This window comes from Nyctereutes procyonoides, unplaced genomic scaffold, assembly GCF_905146905.1.
Source record: "Nyctereutes procyonoides isolate TBG_1078 unplaced genomic scaffold, NYPRO_anot_genome, whole genome shotgun sequence".
Taxonomy (NCBI): domain Eukaryota; kingdom Metazoa; phylum Chordata; class Mammalia; order Carnivora; family Canidae; genus Nyctereutes; species Nyctereutes procyonoides.
Genome location: NW_026575035.1, coordinates 16,128,899 through 16,153,997, shown reverse-complemented (window position 1 = coordinate 16,153,997; position 25,099 = coordinate 16,128,899). Strand labels below are relative to the sequence as shown.

General features: G+C 39.4%; 1 protein-coding gene across 3 annotated transcripts; it reads right to left on the bottom strand.

Annotated features, from left to right (window-relative positions):
* Positions 1–3,236: 3,236 nt before the first annotated feature.
* Positions 3,237–23,339, bottom strand: TTPA (alpha tocopherol transfer protein). 3 transcript variants are annotated; one of them, XM_055318143.1, is made up of 6 exons: positions 23,262–23,339; positions 22,467–22,595; positions 15,416–15,569; positions 9,698–9,891; positions 7,984–8,094; positions 3,237–5,389 (listed from the first exon to the last, which is right to left on the bottom strand). In XM_055318143.1, exons 1-6 carry the CDS (start codon positions 23,322–23,324, stop codon positions 5,216–5,218), a joined length of 825 nt encoding a protein of 274 aa, XP_055174118.1. In that variant the 5' UTR covers positions 23,325–23,339; the 3' UTR covers positions 3,237–5,215. The 3 variants fall into 3 exon arrangements, with proteins under 3 accessions (XP_055174118.1, XP_055174119.1, XP_055174117.1); XM_055318144.1 differs by lacking the exon at positions 23,262–23,339 and adding an exon at positions 22,039–22,217 and having other exon boundaries at positions 22,467–22,540; XM_055318142.1 differs by lacking the exon at positions 23,262–23,339 and having other exon boundaries at positions 22,467–22,688.
* Between the last annotated feature and the right edge of the window lie 1,760 nt (positions 23,340–25,099).

Sequence of the window (25,099 nt, the reverse complement as noted above, 5' to 3'; positions counted from 1 at the left end):
TTCAGGCATGGAACCCAATTAAGGAGATCAGGGCCATCTCTCTAGTCACTATGTATAAGGGAGAGGCAATAGCAGAAAAGTTAGGAAGTCAGTTCTGGCAATAGCCAACTATTCGTGTAAGTCCTTGGAGTTCTTTTGGTGTTAACACAAAGGGAAATTGATAATGGTGTTAATATTTTTCTTTTTTTTTTGAAATAAAGCCTTTACTTCAAGGAGAATATCATGTGCTAAAACTTAAAGGCTGTTTTATGTTTAGAGATGTTATGTCCCTTTTGGATAAGAGCTTGGAGTGAATTTTGGGTATTGACAACCATCATTAATCAGAGAAGGTCATCTACATACTGAATTCCGGTAATGAGACTCAGATACTCTCAGAGGATGGACTGAAGTTCTTCAAAAGAGGTTCTCCTGATTAATGAGTGGGTAAGACAGAGCAGTGGGGCAGGAAGATGGAATACAGTGTGGGGCTGTGCCTGACCATTCCCCATCCCAGACCTTTACATCACCCCATGTGCATAGTGCTTTGAGAAAGAGGGGCATGGTGCGTGGTAAAACTCTGCTCTGGGTAACGTGCAAAAAGAGCTCTTACGGACTGGAGAGGGAGCTCCTGATGAGAACTCCTGAGGAGGAGTTTATTTACTCAACTATGGTTAACCAGTCTCTGGAACAACATCTTGGGGGCCAGCCTGTAATTCGTATGTGTGTGGGAGTAAAATTAAAAGAAGTGAAGTTTAAAATCAATGAAAAAATTAAAGCCAATTACTTAAAATACTTAAAACAGAGAAATGGATTGAGGTCTGAGATAAATAAAGCCCAACAGGGTAGGACCTTATCACTGTAATACTGCTAACATTTAGGATGAGAGAGAGAAAAAAAGAAGGGAGAGGAGGTTATGTCTGAGGGTTTGTAAGGAGGCTGCTGAGGATAGCCCAACTTCCTAGTAAATATTCCACTTAGCACAAGGCAGACCTTCATCCCACTTGTGACTCTTCCCCTGGTAGCTATCCCCAGCCTTGCAATGATAAATATCCCTCGGTAAGGTCTGCATCCTATGAGTATTGATCCTGTGCTAGATGCTAGTTAGATACTGATTATACTAAAGTGAAAAAGACTGTCTGCCTTGAAGAGCACTTTCCAGCAGGTTAACAGGTAAACAGGTATTAATTCAGTGTCATAAAGATTGTTTTAGACATCCACACAGAGGATCCACAAGTGGGAGCAAAGAATTCTCTGGAGGGTTAAGGTTTTCACAGATGTGACAAGTGAGCAGGACTTTGCAGAGAAAGCAGGAAAGAAAATGGAGCCGAGAAAACAGTAAGAGCAAAGGTTCAAAGTACACGCTACACACAGTACACATATTTTACCTCCCTCCCCGCCACCTTCTGAGATGTTTTGCATGGAGGGGGTGATAGTTTCCCAAGTGGTGAGAAGGCTGAGTGCTAGAGTATAGGTGGGGTTTGGAGTCTTGCAATGTGAGGTTGGAAGAACAGGTTGGGCCTGGTTGTTAAGGGCTCCGGATGCCAATTAGTTTACCGCACAAGCAGTGCTGCTTCTCTCAAAGTTCAGGGAATAAAATCTTGCAGGAAGAGAACTCTGGCAGCAGTGGAAGGGGTATGTAAGGGCAAGAATAAGGAGATACTGGTAATACTCCTCTATTGTGGAGGCCCTTATAGCAGGTCTGATGAGAGATGACTAATCTTGGAAATGGGTTGGGGCCTGACATTCCCAAGTAGGATTGGTAGAGTCTGGTGGCCTATGGAACTGGGTCTATGAGGAGCACGGTGGTGGCGTGGAGGGTGTGGACTTCAGCGCCAAGCCGGCTGAGTTCAGTGATGCTGGCATTTGCTAGCTCTGTGAATCTGAGCCAGGAGCAGACACTTTCAAAGTTCAGTTCTCGTCTGTAAAAAAATGGACAAAATGCCACTTACCTTTTTTTTTTTTTCCGGCAAAGATCACAAGGCACAACGTGTGTGAATCTAAAGTTTTATCTGGCACAAAATAAGTAATCCGTACATTTGAGTGCCCTTCAGCAGGTGTGTAAAGCCTCACACATTTTGTTTCATGTGCATCTTTCTAGGGGAAGTCCTACTCTTCTGTCCCCATTCCCTCCCTCCAAAAATATAGGGCTATTTACTATTTCTTAGACATGGCCTATTCTTTCTCATCTCTGTCTCTGTTCATGCTGTTTCTTTTCTTAGAATATCCTTCCTCTCCTCAGTTCTCCTTGTTTGCTAGGGCAGTCAATTCACCTTAAATGTTCTGCTTCAAGTTGTACCTTGTCTAAAAACACATCTTCAGTTACCCAACGTGGAAATTATCTTTCCTTCCCAGGCATTTGTTTTTCCCTTCCAAGGCATTTTATTAGAACCATTCTAATGACCCTTACACTATCCTGCACTTTACCTGGCTATATTGTATATATATTTTCTCTTTTCTAGGTAACATCTAGTTAATTTCTCTATTCACTGTAGTATTTGATTCAGTGTCCAGAATTATCAAAAGTAGACATTTAATAGATTAATATGATTGACCTGGGTAGAGAAGAAAGCAGTTAAGCAAGTACTAGCTATGGGGGAAGGAGGAGGATGGTATGCGTCCTTGCTAACAAGAAAATTACTGGAGATGTATTGCTGCCAATCCTAATTTTATTACCCTCATTACTGGTTCTGCCTGTGTGGAGTTCACAGTTCCTCCATGGCAATAAGTGTGGCAAAATTTAAGGAGTTTCAGACAACACCATCCTACTAGTTTGTTGAGTTTTTGGTAGGTTTGTATGTTTGACCTGTTTTATGAGCCACAGACTTAATTTGGATGAGCAGCAAAGGCACAGTATATGCTTTAGCTCTTCTGTGTTATTTCTGTAAGAAAAATATATAGTTTGACGAATAAAATCATGATCTAGGTTAACAGCAGATTGTTTCAAAATTTGATTATCTGATTAAGTAGTACATTTTTTTCCACTTAGAAGTTTTAACTTATTAAATCTACATGGCTTTGTTTCATGAAATTAGTTTTGTGGTCCCTTTAAGCACAGCGAGAGACACTAGAGGAAAACGGTGTGGAACTAAGCAGCCCTGCAAAACCAGCCTGCAACGAAAACTTACAGAGGAAAAATTAGCATTTGTGTAATGTACAACCAGACGTGGTAAGTTTTTCTTAAACTTATCTATAAAGAAAGGCAGTTTTTGAAAACAAATGCCTAACATTTGTATTTAAAAATGAAAAAGAAACAGCTATTATGTGAAAGATCTTTATTTTCTTTTAAACAGTATTAAAGTTATTGTGCAGTTCAGTAACACAATGAACACGTTAGAGTGAACCTTCTAAAAGGCACTTCCGGTGCAATCACAGTAAGGTAACAGTGACAATCTTACCATCTGATAAAGCTGCCTGCTCATTTCACATTGTTCTTTTAATGTTCTTCAAGAGTGAATTGTTGCATTAAAAAAAAGTCAAAGTCTCATTTTTTTTTTGAAATGTACTTCCGTTGACTGACATATTTTAATTCTATTTACTTTTAATGTCCTCGCCAGTGAATGACATTTAAAAAACATTTTTAAATATTACCCTTGATCCATGTGCTTCACTGAGTTAGAAGAAAGTGTTTTAATTATCCAAACATAAATGAAATGGAACTCTGATATAAGTCTCCTTCAGAGGAATAAAGCTGAGTAAATCAGAGCTTTCTGTTGTTGTTATTGTTTATTCTTTTTCAGTGATTTTATTCTGCTGTTATTCTTAATTATATAATTTTGTGAATTATATGATTTTGTAAGGAAGATTTTATAATTTTTTAGAAAGCAGGCATGATCCGATTTCTTAATAAAAAATATAATGTAAAGTTAGCTTCCCAATGCTAAATCAAAATTAAATATGTACTTTAAAGAACATTCACAATTGCTCTCAATTTTTCATAGACATATGTACAGAGAATCACAAGTATCAGCTCATCTGATTAAAATAATTTTCTTATAAAGAAAAAACCTTCCACACATCTTATCACAAAGATACTATTATGTGATTAATGTTGAAACTCAACTAAGCTGAACAAATGTTTAACAAATTTTTACCCAGTGTTTTTTTATTTTCAAGCTTAAAATAAAATTTAAAAAATTATGAAACACTATAAAAATGGTCATAAATTGAAAGCTATGTTAACATTGTATCTTTCTTAATAAACGATATATTCTTGACATAAGCTATCATACAAACAGCACATTTTAACTACTGTTTTTTTAAAGTAAATATGAATTAGACAATTTGACTAGAATATTCTGATATATAGTAAAAGTAGAATTATTTCATACATAATCTGAAAAGTTCCAGGTGTAACTGACAGTGATTTTTAAAATGTAAACATATCCTTTCCTTTGTGTAGTTGTGTTATTGTTCATTTAAAAATAGAGTCCCTGTAGGACTATTATTCCATTTCTAATTATTCCAAATATTATTCCATTTCTAATTCTCTATGTCATGATAATAACCAAAAACTGAAGTCAAAATTACATTCTTGATATATTTGAAAATGCAGAAATAGTATTAAGAAGCCATCAGCTATGCCTGGAATATTTCTTAAATTATTTTTGATTGTCAGTTGTATCAACATGAGTAATTATATAGAGACCTCTAGATGCTATCTATGATAGTTTGTGATGTACAGACTCTTCAATCAAAAGTTTCTATTGTGCAAATATGCTGAAACAGAACTTCCCTGAGATGAACTATCTTGCTGGTCCACAGAAATAACTCTGTAAAACTGTATTCAGATTTTAATCTGAATTACAATCTAATCAGACACCCAAACAAATGGGCATTAATAGATTTTTATCATCAGTTGATTGGTACTAATACTTATTTTCTTGGATTACTTATACATTACTAAACCAATGTAGTCTGATAACTTGCTGAAAATGAAACTTCAGAAACAGCTACTTTAAGATATACTTTCAAGTACAAAAATCGTGAATCCTTTCTATGCTTTTAAGGTGTACTACATTTAACTACTTGAAAGATAAAGAAAATGCATTTAAAAAGTCAGGAAGTTTCCTAAATACCCATGTTGCTCATGTCAGAAGAGTTTTACATTTTAAAAGATCAGTCAAACCCGTTAACATTAATTGGTTCAAACGATTGTTTTTCTTTCATTTATATAACCAGGTAGGATCTCACTCATATATTTATAATTAGGAAGTCATTCACATTAAATAACTTTTTCTCATTCGCTGATCTGTGAAATGCTGCTGAGATAATTTTCAGACTTCATTATAAAATTTGTCCACTCCTGACAAATGTCCTCCATGGAGAATTCTGCTCCACCATATTCCAGAGGAAGAATGTCTGGGAAATGCTGAAGTAAGCTTTGTTTGTAATTGTTCCCATGCATGTGAATCTGAAATAGCCAAAATGTTTTAGAAGCTACTCCCTCAGATGTTCAGTGTATTAGATACATTTCTAATGTAAAATCAGTACCATAAAACAAAGCATTCTAATGACTTTCAAGATAGCAGAGCATGTATAGGTAGTATGCCTTTTATTTCTCTGCTTATGTCAGAATTATACGTATATTTCTATTCTGCTGCTTATGAATGTAATCACCATATTGTTTTTATTTGTATTTGCATAACTATACAGGGTTTATAAAAAGATATTTTTTAATAAAAAGTCTATACTCTTTCAAAAATAGATTTTAAAACTCTAAAATTATTTTATACATTCTATTCCCTAATGTACAGGTGATTCTTAGCAAAATATCTAACATCCTGAGACTGTTCTAGAGATGATAAAAATATACTACCTGGTATTCATTTGTATGAATTAAAAGCATATATCTGCACACATAGCTATGTATATGGTGAGTAATTTATGTAGTACAGTTGATGGATACTCTTGGCTAGTACAGAATTAAGAGACAATTATGATGGTTGAGAACCTTAAATTTTCAAATACTGTAAACTATAAAAATTGATCATATAATGCCAAGAGGTTAAAATAAAGACCTAAAACTTTCAGCTAAAAGTACATCTTGCTAAAAATAAATAAGTGCCCTCCTTCCAACGGCTAGGGCAAAATGTTCATCTATATATTCATTGATTATTATTTTTTTTTTTTTTTATTTATGATAGTCACAGAGAGAAAGAGAGAGAGGCAGAGACACAGGCAGAGGGAGAAGCAGGCTCCATGCACCGGGAGCCTGACGTGGGATTCGATCCGGGGTCTCCAGGATCGCGCCCTGGGCCAAAGGCAGGCGCCAAACCGCTGCGCCACCCAGGGATCCCTATTCATTGATTATTTAAAAGCAGTTACTATATGCTAGAATATGACAATTGAAAGAGGAATGAAACAAGGTTCCTGTACTCGAGAACCTCACAGTCCCAATTCTTGATTTCTTCTGAAATGTTTAAAAGATCATCAACTAATTGAAAAAAAAATTCCACCATCTCCTCAGAAAGAACATTCACAGGATAGTGCCAAAATGTTGAAAGGGAAGAGAATGGACTGGTTCCCCTGCTCCCTTATTTTGACAAATCTCTTTCATGTCAATTACCTTTTGCTGAAATGCTTCACCTGCCTTCTCAATTTTTTATTTTTCCTTCTTTTCTGCTTATATTCTATTAATTTAGATTCCATTTATTGTTTTTGGTTTTATTTGTCCAGAATATAACCCAAAATAGAAATAACTTATTTTTAGATCTTTCAGAGTTAAATAAAATGTGGTCAGCTATTATCAAGCTACACTGCAGAGAGAGACAAAACTAAAGCCCCCAAAAAACTGATTTTTCTAAAAACACTAAAATGAAGAGTGGCCATTTTCATAGGTGTGGTTCTTCTTAAAAACAGATAGAAATTCCTACTGGATAACCTCTTCCAATTATCCTTTACAGATTAATGTAGAAGAGGGGTTGCCATTCTTGGGAATTCAGATTTTACTCGAAAAATCCTAAGAGATATTAGATATACACCGGAGATAAGGCTCCACAGGATATATAAAAACAAAAACCAAAAAAAACCCATCAGGGGCAGGCCGGGTGGCTCAGCAGTTTGGCACCACCTTCAGTCTGGGGCCTGATCCTGGAGACCTGGGATCGAGTCCCACATCCAGCTCCCGGCGAGGAGCCTGCTTCTCCCTCTGCCTGTGTCTCTGCCTCTCTCTCTCTCCCTCTATGTCTCTCATGAATAAATAAAATCTTAAAAAAAAAACATCAAATTTCTTTGCTTTAACTAACATGATATTAGTCACATACCTTGGGACTATGGTTTTCATTTATGCATGTCTAATTTAAATATTTATTTTTATTTGCACAGAGAATACATTCATATGACTAGATATCAAAACAAGATAAAAGATACACAATGAGATGCCTTGGTCCCTATTCAAACCTCATCCACCCCATCCATACCTCTACTCTATTACATATAGTTAGGTCACTTTCTTATATACCCTTTTAATGCAAATATAACTAGAGATTCTGATTTCTTTCCTTTTTTTTCCCAAAAGATGTCAGACAAAAAAAAAAACTACTCTTCATTTTTAAATTTCACTTTACATCATGAAAATCTTATTGTATTCCATTGTGTTGATGTATCTGTTTATTTAATCAGTTCCCTAATGATGAACACTTGGTGGTTTCCAATCTTTTGCTGCAATGAATCCTCTTGTATATGTAATTTTGTTTATGTGCTGGTACATTGGTGGGATAAAATCCCAGATGTGCAAAGGCTGCGATTTTGATAACTATTACCACACTGCCCTCTATAGGGAATAGCCGGTTTTCACTCCCACTTCAGTGAATGAGAGGCTATTTCCCCACAGCCTACCTTGATTTTTCAAAATTAAAAAGAAATTTTAATTTATAAAAATGGTTTGTTAGGTACTCAAAACATTGGGTTAATTGTGGGGAGAGGAGGTAATAATGCAATCCGTAAGTAAAAAAGTATTGGGACATTTGGTACAGAAGAATAGTGACTTGAATAGGTTTTACTCACCCGTTCCTTAATTTTTTCAGTCAGGAATGGTTTAATCATGGAAAAGACAGCATGGAAAATTATCGGCTCATTTATCAAATGGATACCACGAACTTTTAATGGGAAGGAATCCTTTTGAAAATAAAGAAAGACAGTATTAATAACGAAGCATAAATCAATATATATTCCTATTGACCAGTTCCTTTTCTAAACACCTGCTATACTTAGTGCAGTACGTAAAGTGGGATTTTATTTTCAGAATTATTTACTCCAAGAACAAAATAGCCTGCTTTACAGTTCATAGTCACTAGATTAAGTAAAGATCTCTAAAAAAGGTTTCACCTTATAGCTTAGGCAAAGTATTATAAAAAGGACCTGCATCTTTTGTAAGTAAGACATGGAAAGTATTTTCCCCAATTATGTATAAATGTTCTTTCAAGGAACCAATGAGTCATTTGGATATTTTATGCTTAACCATTTTACATTCATTTTTATTTTGAGAAACAAAATTTCAGTGAAGTTGAAGGAATAGTAAACACACTATTAAACTTTTGACACAGGTGTAAATCTTTCATATCAAAGTGAGATAGGTTTATTTAGAAAATTTAAAAAGTTAAGAATTAAAAAAAAAAACACTTCAATAGTTTTCCTACCCAAAAAAAAAAAACAAAAAAAAATTAAAAATAGTTTTCCTACCCAAATGTGTTAACATAGAGATTTCTCCCACCAAGATCCTCACATGCAAAATTCTTTTTTTTCCCCCATGCATGGCTTTTACAGATGTGTTATCAGTTTGGAGCTTTTCCTTCCAAGTTCTTTCTATGAATAATTTTATTTTAAACATAATTGCCAATATGCTCCCTAAATAATTTGCACCATTTGCTTCACTGACATAATACAGTTTTTGTGCATATCATATTGTTGCAATAATCTATCAAATGGATTTGCCATAATTTAACCATTTCCCTGTTTCTAGACAAATAAGCTATTCCTAATTTTCACTTATGAAAATTGATGCTATAGTAACTATATTTATAGAAGGCAATGGTGTTTATAAACACAACTCATCTTCAGATGACTGAACTGGACTTCTTGCTTCACTGCTGACAAAATGTGTATGCCTGAGCATTCCTATGTCACCCCTCTGACATAGTTAATTAACCTGTAAAATGGGAAAAATAATAGCCATAGGCCTGTTTGGCCATTAAATGGTAATGCACTTGAGATACTTGGCAAAGTACCTGATACAGGGTAAACTACTATTATTATTATATATGAAGTCTTTACCCATATTTCAGAAAATTCCTTGGCTAGGTCCCCAAAAGTATAATTACTATATCAAAGATGATGGCCATCTTAAAAACCTTTTAATTTCTGAAAGAACTGTATCAACTTATACCTACCAAGAATGTAACATTTTGTTATACCATTGCTATAAATATTGTTTTGAGACAATCTTTTGATTTAGGAAGAAAATTTTAACATCAGAAAGAGAAAGCTATCATATTATTGTTCAAATGGTTACTAATTTTGAACATATTTACAGTTTCTTGCAACATTCTTTTGTGAATTAATAACACTTTATTTCCTCTTAGCATTATTGAATTCTATGTGTCCTTTAAAAGTTATTTAATTTTCTAATAAATGTTCTATCCTGTTGCTTTGTTGAACATATAACTAAATTCAAATCTATTATTTGGAGTTAGTATCCCAAGGATTTAAAATATACACTTACTGTAAGAACAGCAGCAATCTTCTTGGCTACAGATGGGGTAATTTGAAAAGCATGAGAAAACTGCCAGCCTTCTAGATCAAAGACAGCCTTGATACCATTCCGTTGCGTTTCTACCTCCTGTACAATAAGCTCGGATGTGATTAGACTTACACGAAAAACATCATAAGCTGTGAAAACTTTTGGGTCCCATTGTGCTAAAAAAAATTTAAAAATAGCACATCTCAGCATAATGTAAAGACTCCGGAAGATTTACAAAAGGAAACTAATTCTTTTGAGACTTAAAAGATCAGTAGAAATAAAAACATGTCAAGATCATGGATTGAATAAAGGATCAAATTGGTGGTCCAAAAACATGTTCCTGTTTTCCCCCCATCCTCAGATCCCTAGCAAAGAACAGATTTTTAAGAGCATGGGGGAGAAGAGAATGAATGCAGGCTGGATTTGAGTGCCAGATGAAACTATAGCCCAAAATAAGCAGGAGAGGGGTTGTGTGGCTGAAGATGAAAATACCCCTAGCTATGCCCCCAGCTCCGAGGTTTTGGAAATGGGAAAAGCAATGGCTTTTGCATGATAAAGCATTATAAAGAGGGCCTTACACTAACCGGAGGTTGCTAAAGGGAAATGGATGAAGAGCAGACTGACAGGCTGATGTGTCAAACACGCCTCAGTGGCAACAGCACATAGCTGTCAGGTCTGTACAGACCAGAAGAGTAAGTGTGGGCTTTGGAAAAGAGCCAGGGAAGCACTCCAGTAGCTGCCCACACCCAGGGGAAACAATGAAGAATTACCAAAATTCTTGTCCTCCCCCTCCCCCACCATCCCTGGGCAGGCCAGGGCAAGCAGAATGACAGTAATGGATAGGCAAACAGGTGATCTTGAAAGATACACATTCACTAAGTATTACAACATTTCTAAAAATAAAAAGAAGAGGGGACCCACACTCAATAGACAAAAGCACTAAAACCAACAGTTAATAGAGCAAGAAACGTTAAAAAGAAGCAAAACAGTTTCAGTGAGGGAACAAAAGGGTAATGAAGGTTATTATTATAAGAACAGGTTATTTATTATTTGAAAGAATTAGTTGAGATCTTGGAAACAACAAAAAGATAATCCAAAGCAAATCTCAGTTGATGGGACAAATGGCAGAAAAGACAATCAGTGGGTGGATAATGGTTTGGAATACCAAGCTGAGGAGTTCTCTGAAAAGACCCACATGTTGAAATGTATGCATCAAAAGACTCATGCAGCTAGAGACATGCAGCTGGCTCCAGAAGTTTCAACATCCAACTAATTAGAGTTCTGGAAGATAATAATGCAGAGAATAGGGAAGAGGGAAAAGAGGAGTAACAGTAGCGAAAAATGTTCCAAGGCTGAAAAAAAATCCAAGTCTTCATACTGAAGGTTCCGTGGAGTGCCTAAGGAGACAAATGAAAAGGGGTGGGGGGGAAGATTCATGATTAATGGTAAAGTTTCAAAATACCAAAGTGTCTGGCTTGGACAACTGGGTAGAATGGTGGTACCATTTACTGAGATTGGAAACAGTGGAAGAGAAATGTTTTGGGAGGAAAAGATCATAAGTAGTTTTGGACATGTAAAAATGGTGAGTGAGAGCCATCCAATTGGACACAGTTGGAATATGGAGATGCTTGTTTGGACCCCTGGGGACAGGAGGAGATAGTGGAGTGAAGACAGAAATCTGAGAGTTTGTACTTTTATGACAGCCTGTGACGGGGATCATCTTAGGTCTATGTAGAAAGTTGCATAAGAAGAGGAAGCTGAGGCCAATTTTCTAAAGAAATTCGAATTTAAAAGGTAGTAAAACAACTGGTGCCAGCAGAGGAGACTCAGAAAGAGTAGCCAGTTAAAGTCAGGAAAACATCAGGAGAATGTGACATCAGAAAAGCCAAGGGGGGATCCCTGGGTGGCGCAGTGGTTTGGCGCCTGCCTTTGGCCCAGGGCGCGATCCTGGGGACCCGGGATCAAATCCCACGTCGGGCTCCCGGTGCATGGAGCCTGCTTCTCCCTCTGCCTGTGTCTCTGCCTCTCTCTCTGTGTGTGTGTGACTATCATAAATAAATAAAAATTAAAAAAAAATTAAAAAAAAAAAGAAAAGCCAAGGGAAGAGGATATCTCAAGAAACGGGAAGTGGTTTGCTGTGTTGAGATCAAGTAAAACAGAACTATGTCCATTAGATTTGGTGAAAAGAAGGTCACCGATGATTTCAGCACAGAAGAGGGAGTGAAAATAGGCCAACGTGGATTAAGAGGAACTGTGAAAAACTGTGAAAATATGGATGGTGAACATCAATAATTAGAGATGTTTGGCTGAGAATGAGGAGTAGAGAGATGGCTAGGCTGGAGGCTGGAGGATCTTGTGGGATTGAGGAGGAGTTTTTGCTTTGTTTTTGGATGGCTGACACGTAATAGATTTAAATGTTGATGGGGAGTGTCTACTAGCAAGGAAATTTTTGAAAATAGAGACAATCAGAAGTATTCCCGAAAAGGCACAATGGGATTGCGCTTTGCTTTTTAAGAGTCTCAGTTGCCTGGTAAGAATTTGAGTAATCATTTCATGGATAACCCAGCTCAAATATACTATACTACTTTAGACACTGGCAGAAAGCCACAATGGTGAAAAATGTGAGCTGAATGATTAAAAGCCTGCAGTTAAGAAAATAGTTACTGGCATAAATTTCTGAGCTCACCAACAGTTGTCTAAACCTGTGCCATCCCGTAGGGTAGCCATTAGCCACAAGTGGCTATTTAAATGTAAACTAATTCACATTAAGTAAAATTAAAAATTCAATTTCTTAGTTGCCAAAGCCACATTTCAAGTGCTCAATAGCCACATGTGACTAGTGACTATTGTAGAACAATTTCATCATCATAGAAAATTCTACTGGATAGCGCTGCTCTGGACTCTAATAAGCTCCTTTAAGGCAAAAGAAAAATATGTCTTAATTCCCTTTCCAGCATCTATTTAACATTTATTGTTTTTATATGTCAGGTTATGTCCTAATTATATTTCATATATATTGCAAGGTTTTTTTTAAGATTTTATTTATTTATTTATTTATTTATTTATTTATTTATTTATTTATTCATGAGAGACAAAGAGAGAGGCAGAGACACAGGCAGAGAGAGAATCAGGCTCCCTGTGTGGATGTGAGACTCGATCCTAGGACCCCGGGATCACGCCCTGAGCTGAAGGCAGATGCTCAACCACTGAGCCACCCAGGCGTCCGTATGTTACAAGATTTAATGCTCACAGCAACCCCGTGAGATACTTTTTTACTGTGCCTCTGACAGATGAAAAGGTGGGGTTACAGGTACGTAGCTTCCCATGTACCTAGAACGTAGCAGAGCATCAGTTCCAGACTGGGCGATGTCCTGTAGGTCAAAGCTTAATACTTGCTGTTACATTTTATTTTTGCTACTGCAGGATAGTAGTCCCAAGAGGCATACAATTATATCCTCTGGTTTGTAGGCTAATAATGGCAAAAACTGAGTTTCACCTTGTATTGCCCTGATGGACTGCATTTTCTCACTGCTTTCACTGCAGAGATGGTACCTAGGGAAAAGTGATTATGCTAATGTTCTACTGAAAACCTCTACCACAGATTTCCTTTTTTGGTTTCTCCCATTAATTCAATTGTATTAGGTAATTTATAAATCTTTATCCTCTTCTTTCATTTTACTCCTAAACTGCTTCTGTTTTTCCTTTTCACCCCAGAATAAAACATCTTATTCTACATAACACACAGGAAATTTGCTGCATGCTCTTCTATTCTGACCATCACTAAATCTTCATGTTTTCCTGATTTTAAAAATCTCTTTTAGGGGCACCTGGGTGGCTCAGTGGTTAAGCGTCTGCCTTTGGCTCAGGTCATGATCCCAGGGTCCTGGGATCAAGTCCCACGTCGGGCTCCCCAGGCAGAACCTGCTTCTCCCTCTTCCTATGTCTCTGCCTCTTTTTGTCTCTCATGGATAAATAAATAAAATACTTACTAAAAAAATCTCTTTTAGCTAAACAGTGTACTTAAATGTTAATGTACCACAAGAAACCCTCTCTCTAAGCAATAGAACAGTATGAACTCAGTGTTATGGTATGTATGTATGTATTTATAAAGCTTTTATTTTTAAACTATCTCTATACCCAACGTGGGGCTCGAACTCACAACCCCAAGATCAAGAGTCGCACACTCCACCAAATGAGCCAGCCAAGTGTCCCCAGTTTTAAGGTATTTATGATCAAAGTAGCATATTTGCTTTTTCACTAGGAAGGTGTCATTTTTAATTCGTAACTTGCCCCAGGTAATTTATGAACAAACTTGAAAAAACTCCCACCAGGCAGTACAGAGCCAGGACACTTGCAGGAAAGAGTCCCGCCCCCCCACATTAATACAGGTTTCAGTATTATGTTCCTGTGCCTTTGAGTAGCATTGCTAGATAAAATATAAGACATCCTGTTAAAGGTGAATTCCAGGTAAACCACAAATAACTTTTTAGTATGCATGGGGCACACCTGTTTATCTGAAATTCAAATTCAAACTGGACATACCATATTTTCATACAATATATGTTTACTTGCTACATAAAACATAGATACTATCTTCACTGTGGCACCTCTATCCCTAAAGAACTCAGGGACCTTCATTCATCTTCCTAAAAGGACAAGGCAGACATTGGGATGTCTGTTTATGGACGGTGACTTCATGACTGGCCCAATTGTATTTGACACATAAGCTGAAGCAAAAAAAACCGGAATCGGTCTACTTCTGATACCCTAAAGAATTAAATGCAGTGCCTTCTTGCAAGATCATAAACAGCTGAGTTTACAGGCAGGTATCTTATCTATAATCAGGCAGGTATCTCATCTATAATCAAGTAGGAAAAGCAAATCTATAACTATTCTAAAGTTCCCTTGAATATTTATGGGTATAAAAGTTTATGTAAGATTATAATTCATAAGATTCTCCTCGTAAAACGTTGGTTATCTTTGTCCTTTCACCTGGGCCACGAGAGGATGCTGGCAGCAGCGTGAGTCCTTTGTTACACCCCATTTTTAATCATACACAGGTCTAAGGAAGGGCCAGTTGCCAGTCTGCAGGAAAGACTAGGAAGATCTCACAGTGCAAAGGAGATGTTGTGACAAGAGGGGTATGTGGAATATAGTGTCTTCAACACCCCAGGGATGCTGCTTTCCCCCTGGACCTCCCCCTTTCCCAGGGAACGAGCCCCAGGCTCCTCAGCCCTGAGTGGTATCCAACTAGCCATTCACTCCAAAAATATTTAATAAATACCTACCATGTACTAAGTCCTGGTTTCAGTGTTAGCTACAATGAATAACAGAACAGACAAAATCCATGCTCTTGCAGAGCTTGTGTTCTTACAGTTCAGAGTTCTTATGTGGATTTCCAACTAAGCATTCTCTAAACACTCTACCTTGATCTTTTTCACCTTTTCCTCATATTTATCTGCTTTCTTTCTCTCTTAGTTTATACAGTTGACTGTGTGGAAGAATGGAAGTAAGATTTTTTTGGTTTCTAATTTTCTCATGATTGCCAGTTTTGTTATAGTTGAGGGACATTGCAGTCTAAATTAAGCCTCAATTAAAACCTAAAAAGCAAAATTCTTAAATATGGACTCGTGGAAGCTTTTCAACATGGCGGTCAAGAAAAAAGAAAGAAAAAGGAAAATAGTGCTGTATATGGCTTACCAATTCTGTAAATAAGAACTTTGCTGCCAGTGGGATCTCTGGCTCTCAGGACTCCAAGGTAACCAGCCTTCAGAAGACCAAGAATACTTCTGGGACATAGATCTGCGCTTATTTCTGGACATTCTGCCCTCCACTTATAATAGTTTTTCAGCAACTGAAAAACAAAATAAAAATTGTCTACAGAGAGCATACATGGTAAAGCACTTTGTAAAAATGGTAGCAAAGCCTTGGCATTATGTATGGCCCTTACCATCCATTATGTCAGGCTTTTAATCTGGGTTGGGTTTTTTGTTTTTTAGGTTTTCTTTTTAGTTTTAAAAATTAAAGTTCCCTTCTTCAAGGATCTCAGGTGATAAGACATCATCACAAACTTAAAGTTGAATAATTTTCACTCATCTCCTATGGTTGATAGTCTCCAAAGATAGCTACCAGTAATACCTCCCCTCCTGCTAAACACATGCCATTTGTCCCATTCGAGGTGGAATCCAGTTGACTCCTGCCCCCCCACCCCCGAATGTGGGCTGGCCTTATATTTTGCTTCGGCAGAAGTGACACTGTGCTAGTTTAAGAAGGCTGGGACTTTCTGAGTCTGCTTTTGGGGATCCAGAAACCACATAAGAATAGGAATACTAGTAGTAAGTCTATGTGGAAAGAGGCACTGGACAAGCAGGGTCCATCTTGGTCTGGTCTCAGCCAACTTCCCATCTGATGCAGTGTGGAGCAGAGATGAGCCATCCCTGGTCAGCCTTGCCCAAATTAGAGAATCACAGACCAATAAATAGTTGTGGTTTAAGCCACTAAGCTTGGGAGTGACTTGTTACTCAACAATAGATAACTCCTTCCTGAAATAAGGAAGATACAGGAATACTAGAAATCAATTAAATGAATTAGCTCTACAAATATTTTTAGAGGATCTACAATGTTCTACACACCAGGTAGGCACTTGAGTTACAGCCGTGAACAGAATAAAATGCCTGTGCTCCTTGGTACTGACCTGCTGGTGACAACTGGATCATACGTGCCATGGTATGTAGTGAAAAGTTAAATTCCCAGGTTGCTTCATCAGAGAAACCTTGACCCAACCATTTATTACCTGTTTGATCTTGGATAAATATTTAACTCCTTTGTGTCTTGTTTCCTCCATATCTGCCTTGTAGGGTTAAGCATAAAGCATATATGGGCATAATGAGTGGCAGTGACCACTGCTATTGTTGTAATAGGGAAAGATATTTGTATTTATTGCTCATTTGAGTATATTAGTGCAGGTTTTTGTTACAGATAACTAAAATTTTTTTGTTTTATTTTCTTTCTTACAAAAAAGAGCTAAGCCAAAGATACAAAGGAACATCTCTAGACCACTGCTATACTGTCTACTAATAGATAAACAACAAAAATCAACTTTGTTAATAGTGGTATGCTTCCAAGTGAAACAGTATGTCTGGATAGTAGGTCTTGGCAAAGTATGGCCTGAAGGAACCCTGTTTTCTTTTTATTTTAAGAGAACCACCAATAATGGTTACTCTGCATTTACAAGTAATACAGATATTGCCTGTATATTGTGGAGAATACTAAAATCAAATTATGCATTTAAAGTTTATTATGGTTTAATTTTCCTCTTCACAATTTTCAGCATTCTCAATTTTTGTAAAGTGGCAATATGTTTGGGGTTTTTGTTTTGTTTTGTTGTAAAGAAAGAAAGAGAGTACAAGCGGGAGGGGAAAGGGAATCTCAAGCAAACTCCATGTTGAGCATGGAGCCTGGTGCAAGGCTGGATCTCAGAAACCCGAGATCAGTATCTGAGCCAAAACCAAGAATCAGATGTTTAAGTGACTGCACCACCCAGCCACCCCAACAATATGCTTGTTTTGAGTTTAAAGAGGTCTACTAGCAGTGGGGAATGGAAGTTTCGATGAAAGGAAGGGAGAGTCATTGGAATAAACATGACAGGTTTGATCACAAAATCCTAGTGATCTGGAGGAGAAACTACAAATAAAAATTTAAAACCCAAGTAGAGGGTGAAAATCCCAACCTTGGGCAATGTTAATGGCTGGCAATGACTGACGAAAGAGAAAAGCTGGCTGGACTGTAGGAGAAGCGACACCATGGTACACCGAAGGGAGGAAAAAGTTCTGTGTGCCACCGGCCCCCTCTCCTCTCTCTCTCCAGTGATGGTGTCTTTCTAACTTTCTCTTTTTCTGTCTTTCTCCCTCTCGGTTCTTCATTTAATAAACTTTTCTGAACTCTTTTTAAAAAGAGAATGACATGAGTTAAAGAAAACTGAGAGGTAAGAAAGAAAAGCGTCCATAAATTAGCCAACAACAAAATAGTTGGTGACCTAAATAGCAATTTCCAAAAGCAGAAAGAACAAAAGGTACATTGTAGATTCTGATATACTCATTCTACTCTATGAGTTTCTCTTCCTCCTCCTGTCTTAGAGGACATCAGAATGAGTGTTTGATAGTTCCTCGGATATAAAATAGTCCTTTTAATTCTGATGCAAGCAAAATGCTAGAAGCGGCATATTAGCTCCCTTATAAAAATAATAATTTTAGTCTCCCATGGAATCACAGAAGTTGTAGCTTCATTAAAAGGGATCTTTTAGGTAACAGGGGCAGGGGCCTCAACTTATTTATCTCTACAGAGTGCTGGGCACCCAGGAGTTAGGTACAAATGGTAAATGAAAGAATAAATTAATGCATGAGTAACACAGCTGAATTCACATACTTGAAAAACTGACTGTCATAAAGTTGCACAAATCACTCTCATGCCTTTGTCATTTAACTTTTGCAAATTGAATTATCTAAACCTGGATCTTTGATCATTACTTTTCCACTGACATAAACTTGGCTGACATAAATAAGTTACATAAATGATGTAAATTGCTACTGAGCAATTCTCAAACAAATCATCAAAAGTCCACAAAAAAAAAAAATGGCAAGTGAACTTTCATTACTGGAAGGCACCTGTTTTGCTACAATTAGAAAAAAATAAAAGTAAAAAGTTATGGTTTATTTTAACTATGCTTTGCCTCTGACATTTTTTATGCACTTTCAAATGAAGTACAACTATAGTTGTGCTGCTTCTACCGGGTTTGATGGCATTATTTCAATTCCTTCGCACAACCATCCTGAGAGGTAAATATTGTTACCTCAGTTTAAAGATAAGAATACTAAAGCTCAGAGAAGTTACACAGTAACTATCAGGAGCAGAGTCACTGAAACGGACATGTGATAAGATAAATTTTGCAAAAGAACCTATAGGAAGAGTCAATGGATTTTTGAAAGCCTCAAAGAAGACTTTGGGGAAACCATAAAAATATTTAAAGGATAAAAAACTTGCCACATGGAGCAAAAACAGAAGAAACTGAATTACTCACTTATAAAACACAGGAATTCACTAGAATACGTGGAACAGACAGGTTAACAGTTGGCCATTTTATGTTCACTGTTTTAAACAGAAGGGGCAAGTGCAGTATACTTGCGAGCACAGGCTCTGCAGAGTTCAGCCCAAGTTCAAATCCCTAACTCCACCACTTAATAACTGATTTTTGGACTAATTACTGTCTGCATCACAATGTCTTCTAAAATGAGAAAATAATGAGATAATCTGCACAAACACTATTTACCAAGATACCTGGTATGCTATAAGCTATTAGAATCATAAAAACCTCAATAATTCATTATAACTTCAAATACAAAAACTAGAATGAGAAATTTCATTGTAATTGACGAGCTTATCAAGGCCTTCATATACTAAAATTATAGGGCTTTTACATTACAAATAAGGGAGTTTGAGTTGAATTAGCTTCTTTTATGGAGTAAATTGACAAAAAAAAATAGTTTCACACTCAACCTTTCCTTTTCCTTTCCAGTTGGCAGAAAAGTAAGGCAAAGAGTTCACAGACAGAAACTTGATCCCTATCCAGGGGATTCAGACAGCCTTGCTAACCAGTTCCTCAAGGACACGATGAAAACAATTCAAGAAAATAAAGAATACAGACAATAATACATATAACAGATGCTGGAGGTAAATTTTATTTCTTCTTGTATTTAGACATTACTTTTGAAAAGCAGCTAAAATGAAATCAGTGAATCGCACACTCCTTTTATTATTAGTTACCTCTATGCATTTATATGTTTAATGCCTCATTTAAACTGCACTTCTCATAGGACCTAAGAGTGTCTTTATATTTAGTAATTACTGAGTAAATATTAGTTTGTTACTCATACTTGGGTATGAGGATACTTGAGTAGCCATCTGACAAAACAAAAATAAAATCAGATTCCTATTTCATTCCTAACATCAAAATAAATCCCAGTGGGTCAGGATAACTGAGTAGCCATCTGACAAAAATAAAATCAGATTCCTATTTCATTCTTAGCATCAAAATGAATCCCAATAGGTTAGCAACTCCAACATTAAAAAGAGAAGTCCTTGGGATCCCTGGTTTGGCTCAGAGCATGATCCTGGAGTCCCGGGATCGAGTGCCACGTCGGGCTCCCAGCATGGAGACTACTTCTCCCTCTGCCTCTGTCTCTCATGAATAAATGAATAAAATATTTTTTAAAAATAAATAATAGGGCAGTCCCGGTAGCCCAGCAGTTTAGCGCCGCCTTCAGCCCAGGGTGTGATATGGAGATAAGGGATCGAGTCCCATGTCAAGCTCCCTGGATGGAGCCTGCTTCTCCCTCTGCCTGTGTCTCTGCGTCTCTCTCTCTCTGTGTGTGTGTGTGTCTGTCATGAATAAATAAATAAAATCTTAAAAAAAATAAAAATAAATAAATAAATAAATAAAAGGTCATAAATTACTAGAAAAAATTTTGGAGAGAAGAGCTTATCAAAGAACTGATATATGTGATTACATAAAAATGGTTAAATTAGGCATAGAAAAAAAATGGCCCAAGCAACGTCAAAAGACAACAAACTAGGGCAAAGGGTTATTTTCTTTTTACATAAAGACATTTTATGAATAAAAAAAATGTATATTTTATGTGAACAAAATGGAAGAAAATTAACAAATGGTAAGAACAGTTAACTGGAAAATAATTTTATAAATTTAAATATATGAAAGATGTTTAATCTAATTTATAATTAAATAAATGCATATTATAACAAGAACCAATTTCTCATCAAGCAGGTTGACACAGATCATAATGTTTTAAATAGATACTTTTTTTTAAATTTTTACTTATTTATGATAGTCACAGAGAGAGAGAGAGGCAGAGACACAGGTAGAGGGAGAAGCAGACTCCATGCACCGGAGCCCGATGTGGGATTCGATCCCGGGTCTCCAGGATCGCACCCTGGGCCAAAGGCAGGCGCTAAACCGCTGCGCCACCCAGGGATCCCAGGAGTTTTATCGTACAATATAGGTGATAGTACAGAGAAAGAGGCACCATTTTGTAACAAAAGTCATAAAATTAGTGCAAACCCTTTGAAATACAGTTATATTTGTCAACACTGAAATGCAAACCTCACTTCATCCAGCAACTATATAGGTTGAACTTACAAAGATATATTCCTATTTTTGCACAAAGACAAATGTGTAAGGAGACACTACAATATCTAGTTGGTGACAGATATTGTTTATTGCATTTTGTGCACTGCCAAGCAAATTTTTTGAAGAGTTCAAAAAATAATCATTGGAATGAAGGAAAGAACAGCATGCGTGGGCATTGCCATTGGCTGAGGACAACTATATATATCCAAAAACAGGGGGCTGGTTAATAAATTTTGATATAATACATCCATACAATGGAATAGTATACAGCCCCCCAAAAGAGTAAGATGTAGCACACAGAGGGGAATAGGCTGATCTCTATGATAAATGAGGTAAAAGCAAACAAAAATAACCAAGGCCAACTGTAAAACACGTACATGTGTTTGTACGAGCACAGACAATATCTAGAAAGATAAACAGGTTAACAACAGTAAAACTGCTTCTGGGTAGATGACTAGCAAAATGAAGGTTTGGGACGGGGAACTTTTTTCCTTTATAAAGTTACTCTTAGAAACATACTTTGCACTCTTTACTGTTGATGATTTTTTTTTTAAATCACCCATGCTCAGTTTAGTTTTTTCCATTAAAAACCAGTTATCAGGGACACCTGGTTGGCTCAGTGGTTGGGTGTCTGCGTTTGGCTCAGGTCCTGATCCCAGAGTCCCTCACAGGGCTCCCCGCAGGGAGCCTGCTTCTCCCTCCACCTACGTCTCTGCCTCTCTCTGTGTGGCTCTCAAGATTAAATAAATAGAGTCTTTTAAAAAAAAAATCAGTCATCGACAACAACAACACTCCTACTGGGTCATGTCACTGTCCTGCACTATTGCACTTTGCCTGCCTCCCATCTCCGTCCTCACACTGAGTACGCCCGCCGCTGGGGAAAGGGCTAGATGAGGTTCAGGGCCTGATTGCATTGCTGGGTGTCAGGCTCCGCTGGGTACGTATTGTTCCGTGAGGCTGGTTAATGCGCAATCCTGGAAATCAATCAGTGGGTAGGCTTCCTCACTGACATCTCACCGAAGAGGATGCCGAGCTTCGAAGGGACAGGGCTCAAGGTTACGTCCCTCTTTTTGGTTCCTTCCTGTCTTCCTATCATCCCTTCTCTCAACCACCTGAAACGTACCTGGAAACACAGAAGAACCACCTCCTCGCACATCTTCTCACCCAGAATGTCCTGGACTGCTTTGCCGTCCTGACACTTGGGAATTATCATCATTCATAACGGCACTATTTTGCTGGCATTCGGCTCTCGCCCTCCAGTGTTCCCGGCAGCGTCATCCTCCCCGCCACGCGTGGAGCGATCTGCGGGGCCGTGATGAATCCGGGCTTCCCCCCTCGCCGGGGACGGGAGAGGCATCCCCCCAGTCCCGGAGCCCAGTCGCAGAGTTCGGGGCCACACGGGCCATCATCCGCCCAGACTTTCCCGATTCCACGGCTGAGCCCGAGACCCGCCGCGACGCGCGGCACCGGGGGCACCGGGGGCACCGGGGGTCCCGGGGTCCGGGTCCGGGGCCGGTCCGCCGCCCTGCCCGCCGCGGGGAGCGCGCTTACCCGCCAGGCCAGCTCCAGGTCGAAGTCCCGGGCGCGCAGGAACCGCAGCAGGAAGGCGTCGGTGAGCGGCAGCGGCGACCGCGGGGCGCCCGCCGCCCGGGCCCGGCGCCGCAGCTCGGCCAGGCTGGGCTGCAGCAGCGGGGAGTGGTCGGGCAGCGAGCTCAGCGGCAGCCCCGCCGCCGGCCCCGGCCGCGTCTCGGCCATGCCCGCCCCGCGCAGTGCGCCGCGCTCAGCCCCGCCGCCGGGAAGCCGCGGGCGCCGCCCCCCCCGCCCCCCTCGGCCCTCCCGCCCCGCCGCGCCGCGCCCCCCGCACCCCCCGCGGGGCGAACCCTTGTGGGAAGGGGGCGGCGTCGGCGGCCGACGGTGTGGGGAAGCCCGCGCGCCTGCACGCCTGGCGGTGGGTGGGGACGTCCCTCGCGCGCGCGCGCACACACACACACACACACACACACACACACACTCCGATAGGAAGAAGGTTCTCCCATCCTTTTCTCCTCCCTCCCCTTCTTCTACCTTTCCTCTTTCTCTTCCTCGCCCCCTCCTCCTCTCCTTGCTCTTCCTTCCTTCCCAAGCCTCCCTTTTTCTTTCTTTCCTCGTCCTCCCTCCCTCCCTCCTTCTCCCCTCCTTCCTTCCTTCCTTTCTCTTCTTTTCCTGCCTTCCTCCCTCCCTCCTCCTTCCTTCCTCCTTCCTTTCTCTCCTTCTCTTTCTCTTTCTGATCTTACACCTTGAAGGAGCCTTAAGCGTCGAGGGCGCTGTGGCAGGCTCTCCTCACTGAACCCTCCTCCTTACTCTTACCAGTGCTCCAGGCGGACTTTCCACCTCACACGGTGTTACCACAGTGGTTCCTACACATTCCATAATGCCCCCCGGGGAACTCACCACCCCCGCCCCTGGATGTCTCAGTGCTGGGGCACCTGCCGCTCAGCTCAGGGTGTGGTCCTGGGTTCTAGGAGGGAGTCCCACCCACATCGGGCTCCTATGACTCTGCCTCTCTCCGTGTCTCTCATGAATAAGTAAATAAAATCTTTAAAAAAAAAAAAATCACTACTCTCGGCCCCTTCCACCAAATCCAGGCAGTCTTCTCTGTTCTTGAAACTTTATCCTATTAGTGACATATAAATGAATGTCTAGCAAGTGCCAAAAAAAATTAAGTTGTAAACACCATAGACTTCTCCCATTACCCTGCACCACCATGTCTAGTCTTTCAGTGGACAGTCCAGAAATGTCTGACCTCGTCTATGCCATCCCAGGTGATGATGAATCAGGGAAATAACGTGGAAACCAGAAAGGTTGTTAAATTGGCTTCCCCTGATATCTACCATTGCAGCCACCCTAGAATTGACCTGGGTCTCCCAGGGGAATCCATGAGACTCTTACTGAATATGTACCATGTGCCACATAAATGCCAGAATTGCACAAATAAAGCCCAATCTTGGGGATCCCTGGGTGGCTCAGTGGTTTAGGGCCACCTGTGGCCCAGGACGTGATCCTGGAGATCTGGGATAAAGTCCCACTTTGGGGGTCCCTGCATGGAGCCTGCTTCTCCCTCTGCCTGTGTCTCTGCCTCTGTGTGTGTGTGTGTGTGTCTCATGAATAAATAAAATAAAATATTTAAAAAATAAAAAAAATAAAGCCCAATCTTTGCCCTTAGGTGAGAGCAATGAGACAAGCATTTCATTTATTAAAAGAATAATTACTGGGATCCCTGAGTGGCGCAGCCGTTTGGCGCCTGCCTTTGGCCCAGGGCGCGATCCTGGAGACCCAGGATCGAATCCCACATCAGGCTCCGGGTGCATGGAGCCTGCTTCTCCCTCTGCCTGTGTCTCTCCTCTCTCTCTCTCTCTCTCTCTCTCTCTCTCTCTCTGTGACTATCATAAATTAATAAAAAAAAAGAATAATTACTGAGTTGCTACTGTTTCCAGACTTTGTTCAAGGTGCAGAGGCTACACCTGTGAACAAAAAACAGAGAAACCCCTGTCTTTGGGGACTTTTCATTCTCGTGGTGGGAGACAGGCAATAGACAAGATAAATAAGTGACAAAATATGGCATGAGAGAGAGTGATCAGTGCTGTGGGGAAACAAAGCAATGAAGAGGGATAGCACCTACAGGGATGTTTGAATGAACACCCAGAAGAGGTGAGGAAGCTGGCCCAGGGAGACCTGGGTTTGCAGGGCTGCGGGCTGTGACTTCCAGGCTGGGGGAGCTGGGAAGCCATTACAGTAAATAATCCAACGGAAAACACTATAAATGAGAGACAGAGACCCCAAGTCTTGATTTTTACTTGGAGTGAGATGGAAAGCTATTGGCATAAGGGTTTAGGATCCAATGTGAAAACTGATGTGAAAGAGGTACTGGGACTGTGCTGTGAGCACACAGAGGAAGGCTACTGGTCTCTGATGGGAGAGCTGGGAACGCTAGAGTGGGGTCATTTGCTTGACTTTCTTAACACAGATTTTCAGGAGATGATACTCGCTTTAGCTTTGAAGTGTTTTCAAACTTGCCATGCTCATATTTCACTTCCGTGAGCTCTCCTGTTTACTGAAAATCCATCTAGGCCTCAGGCACAAAGATTCCAACGGGGTTTTTGGAACCAGTGGTATGAGAAACAAAAATGGAGGAAAGTTAGCAAATA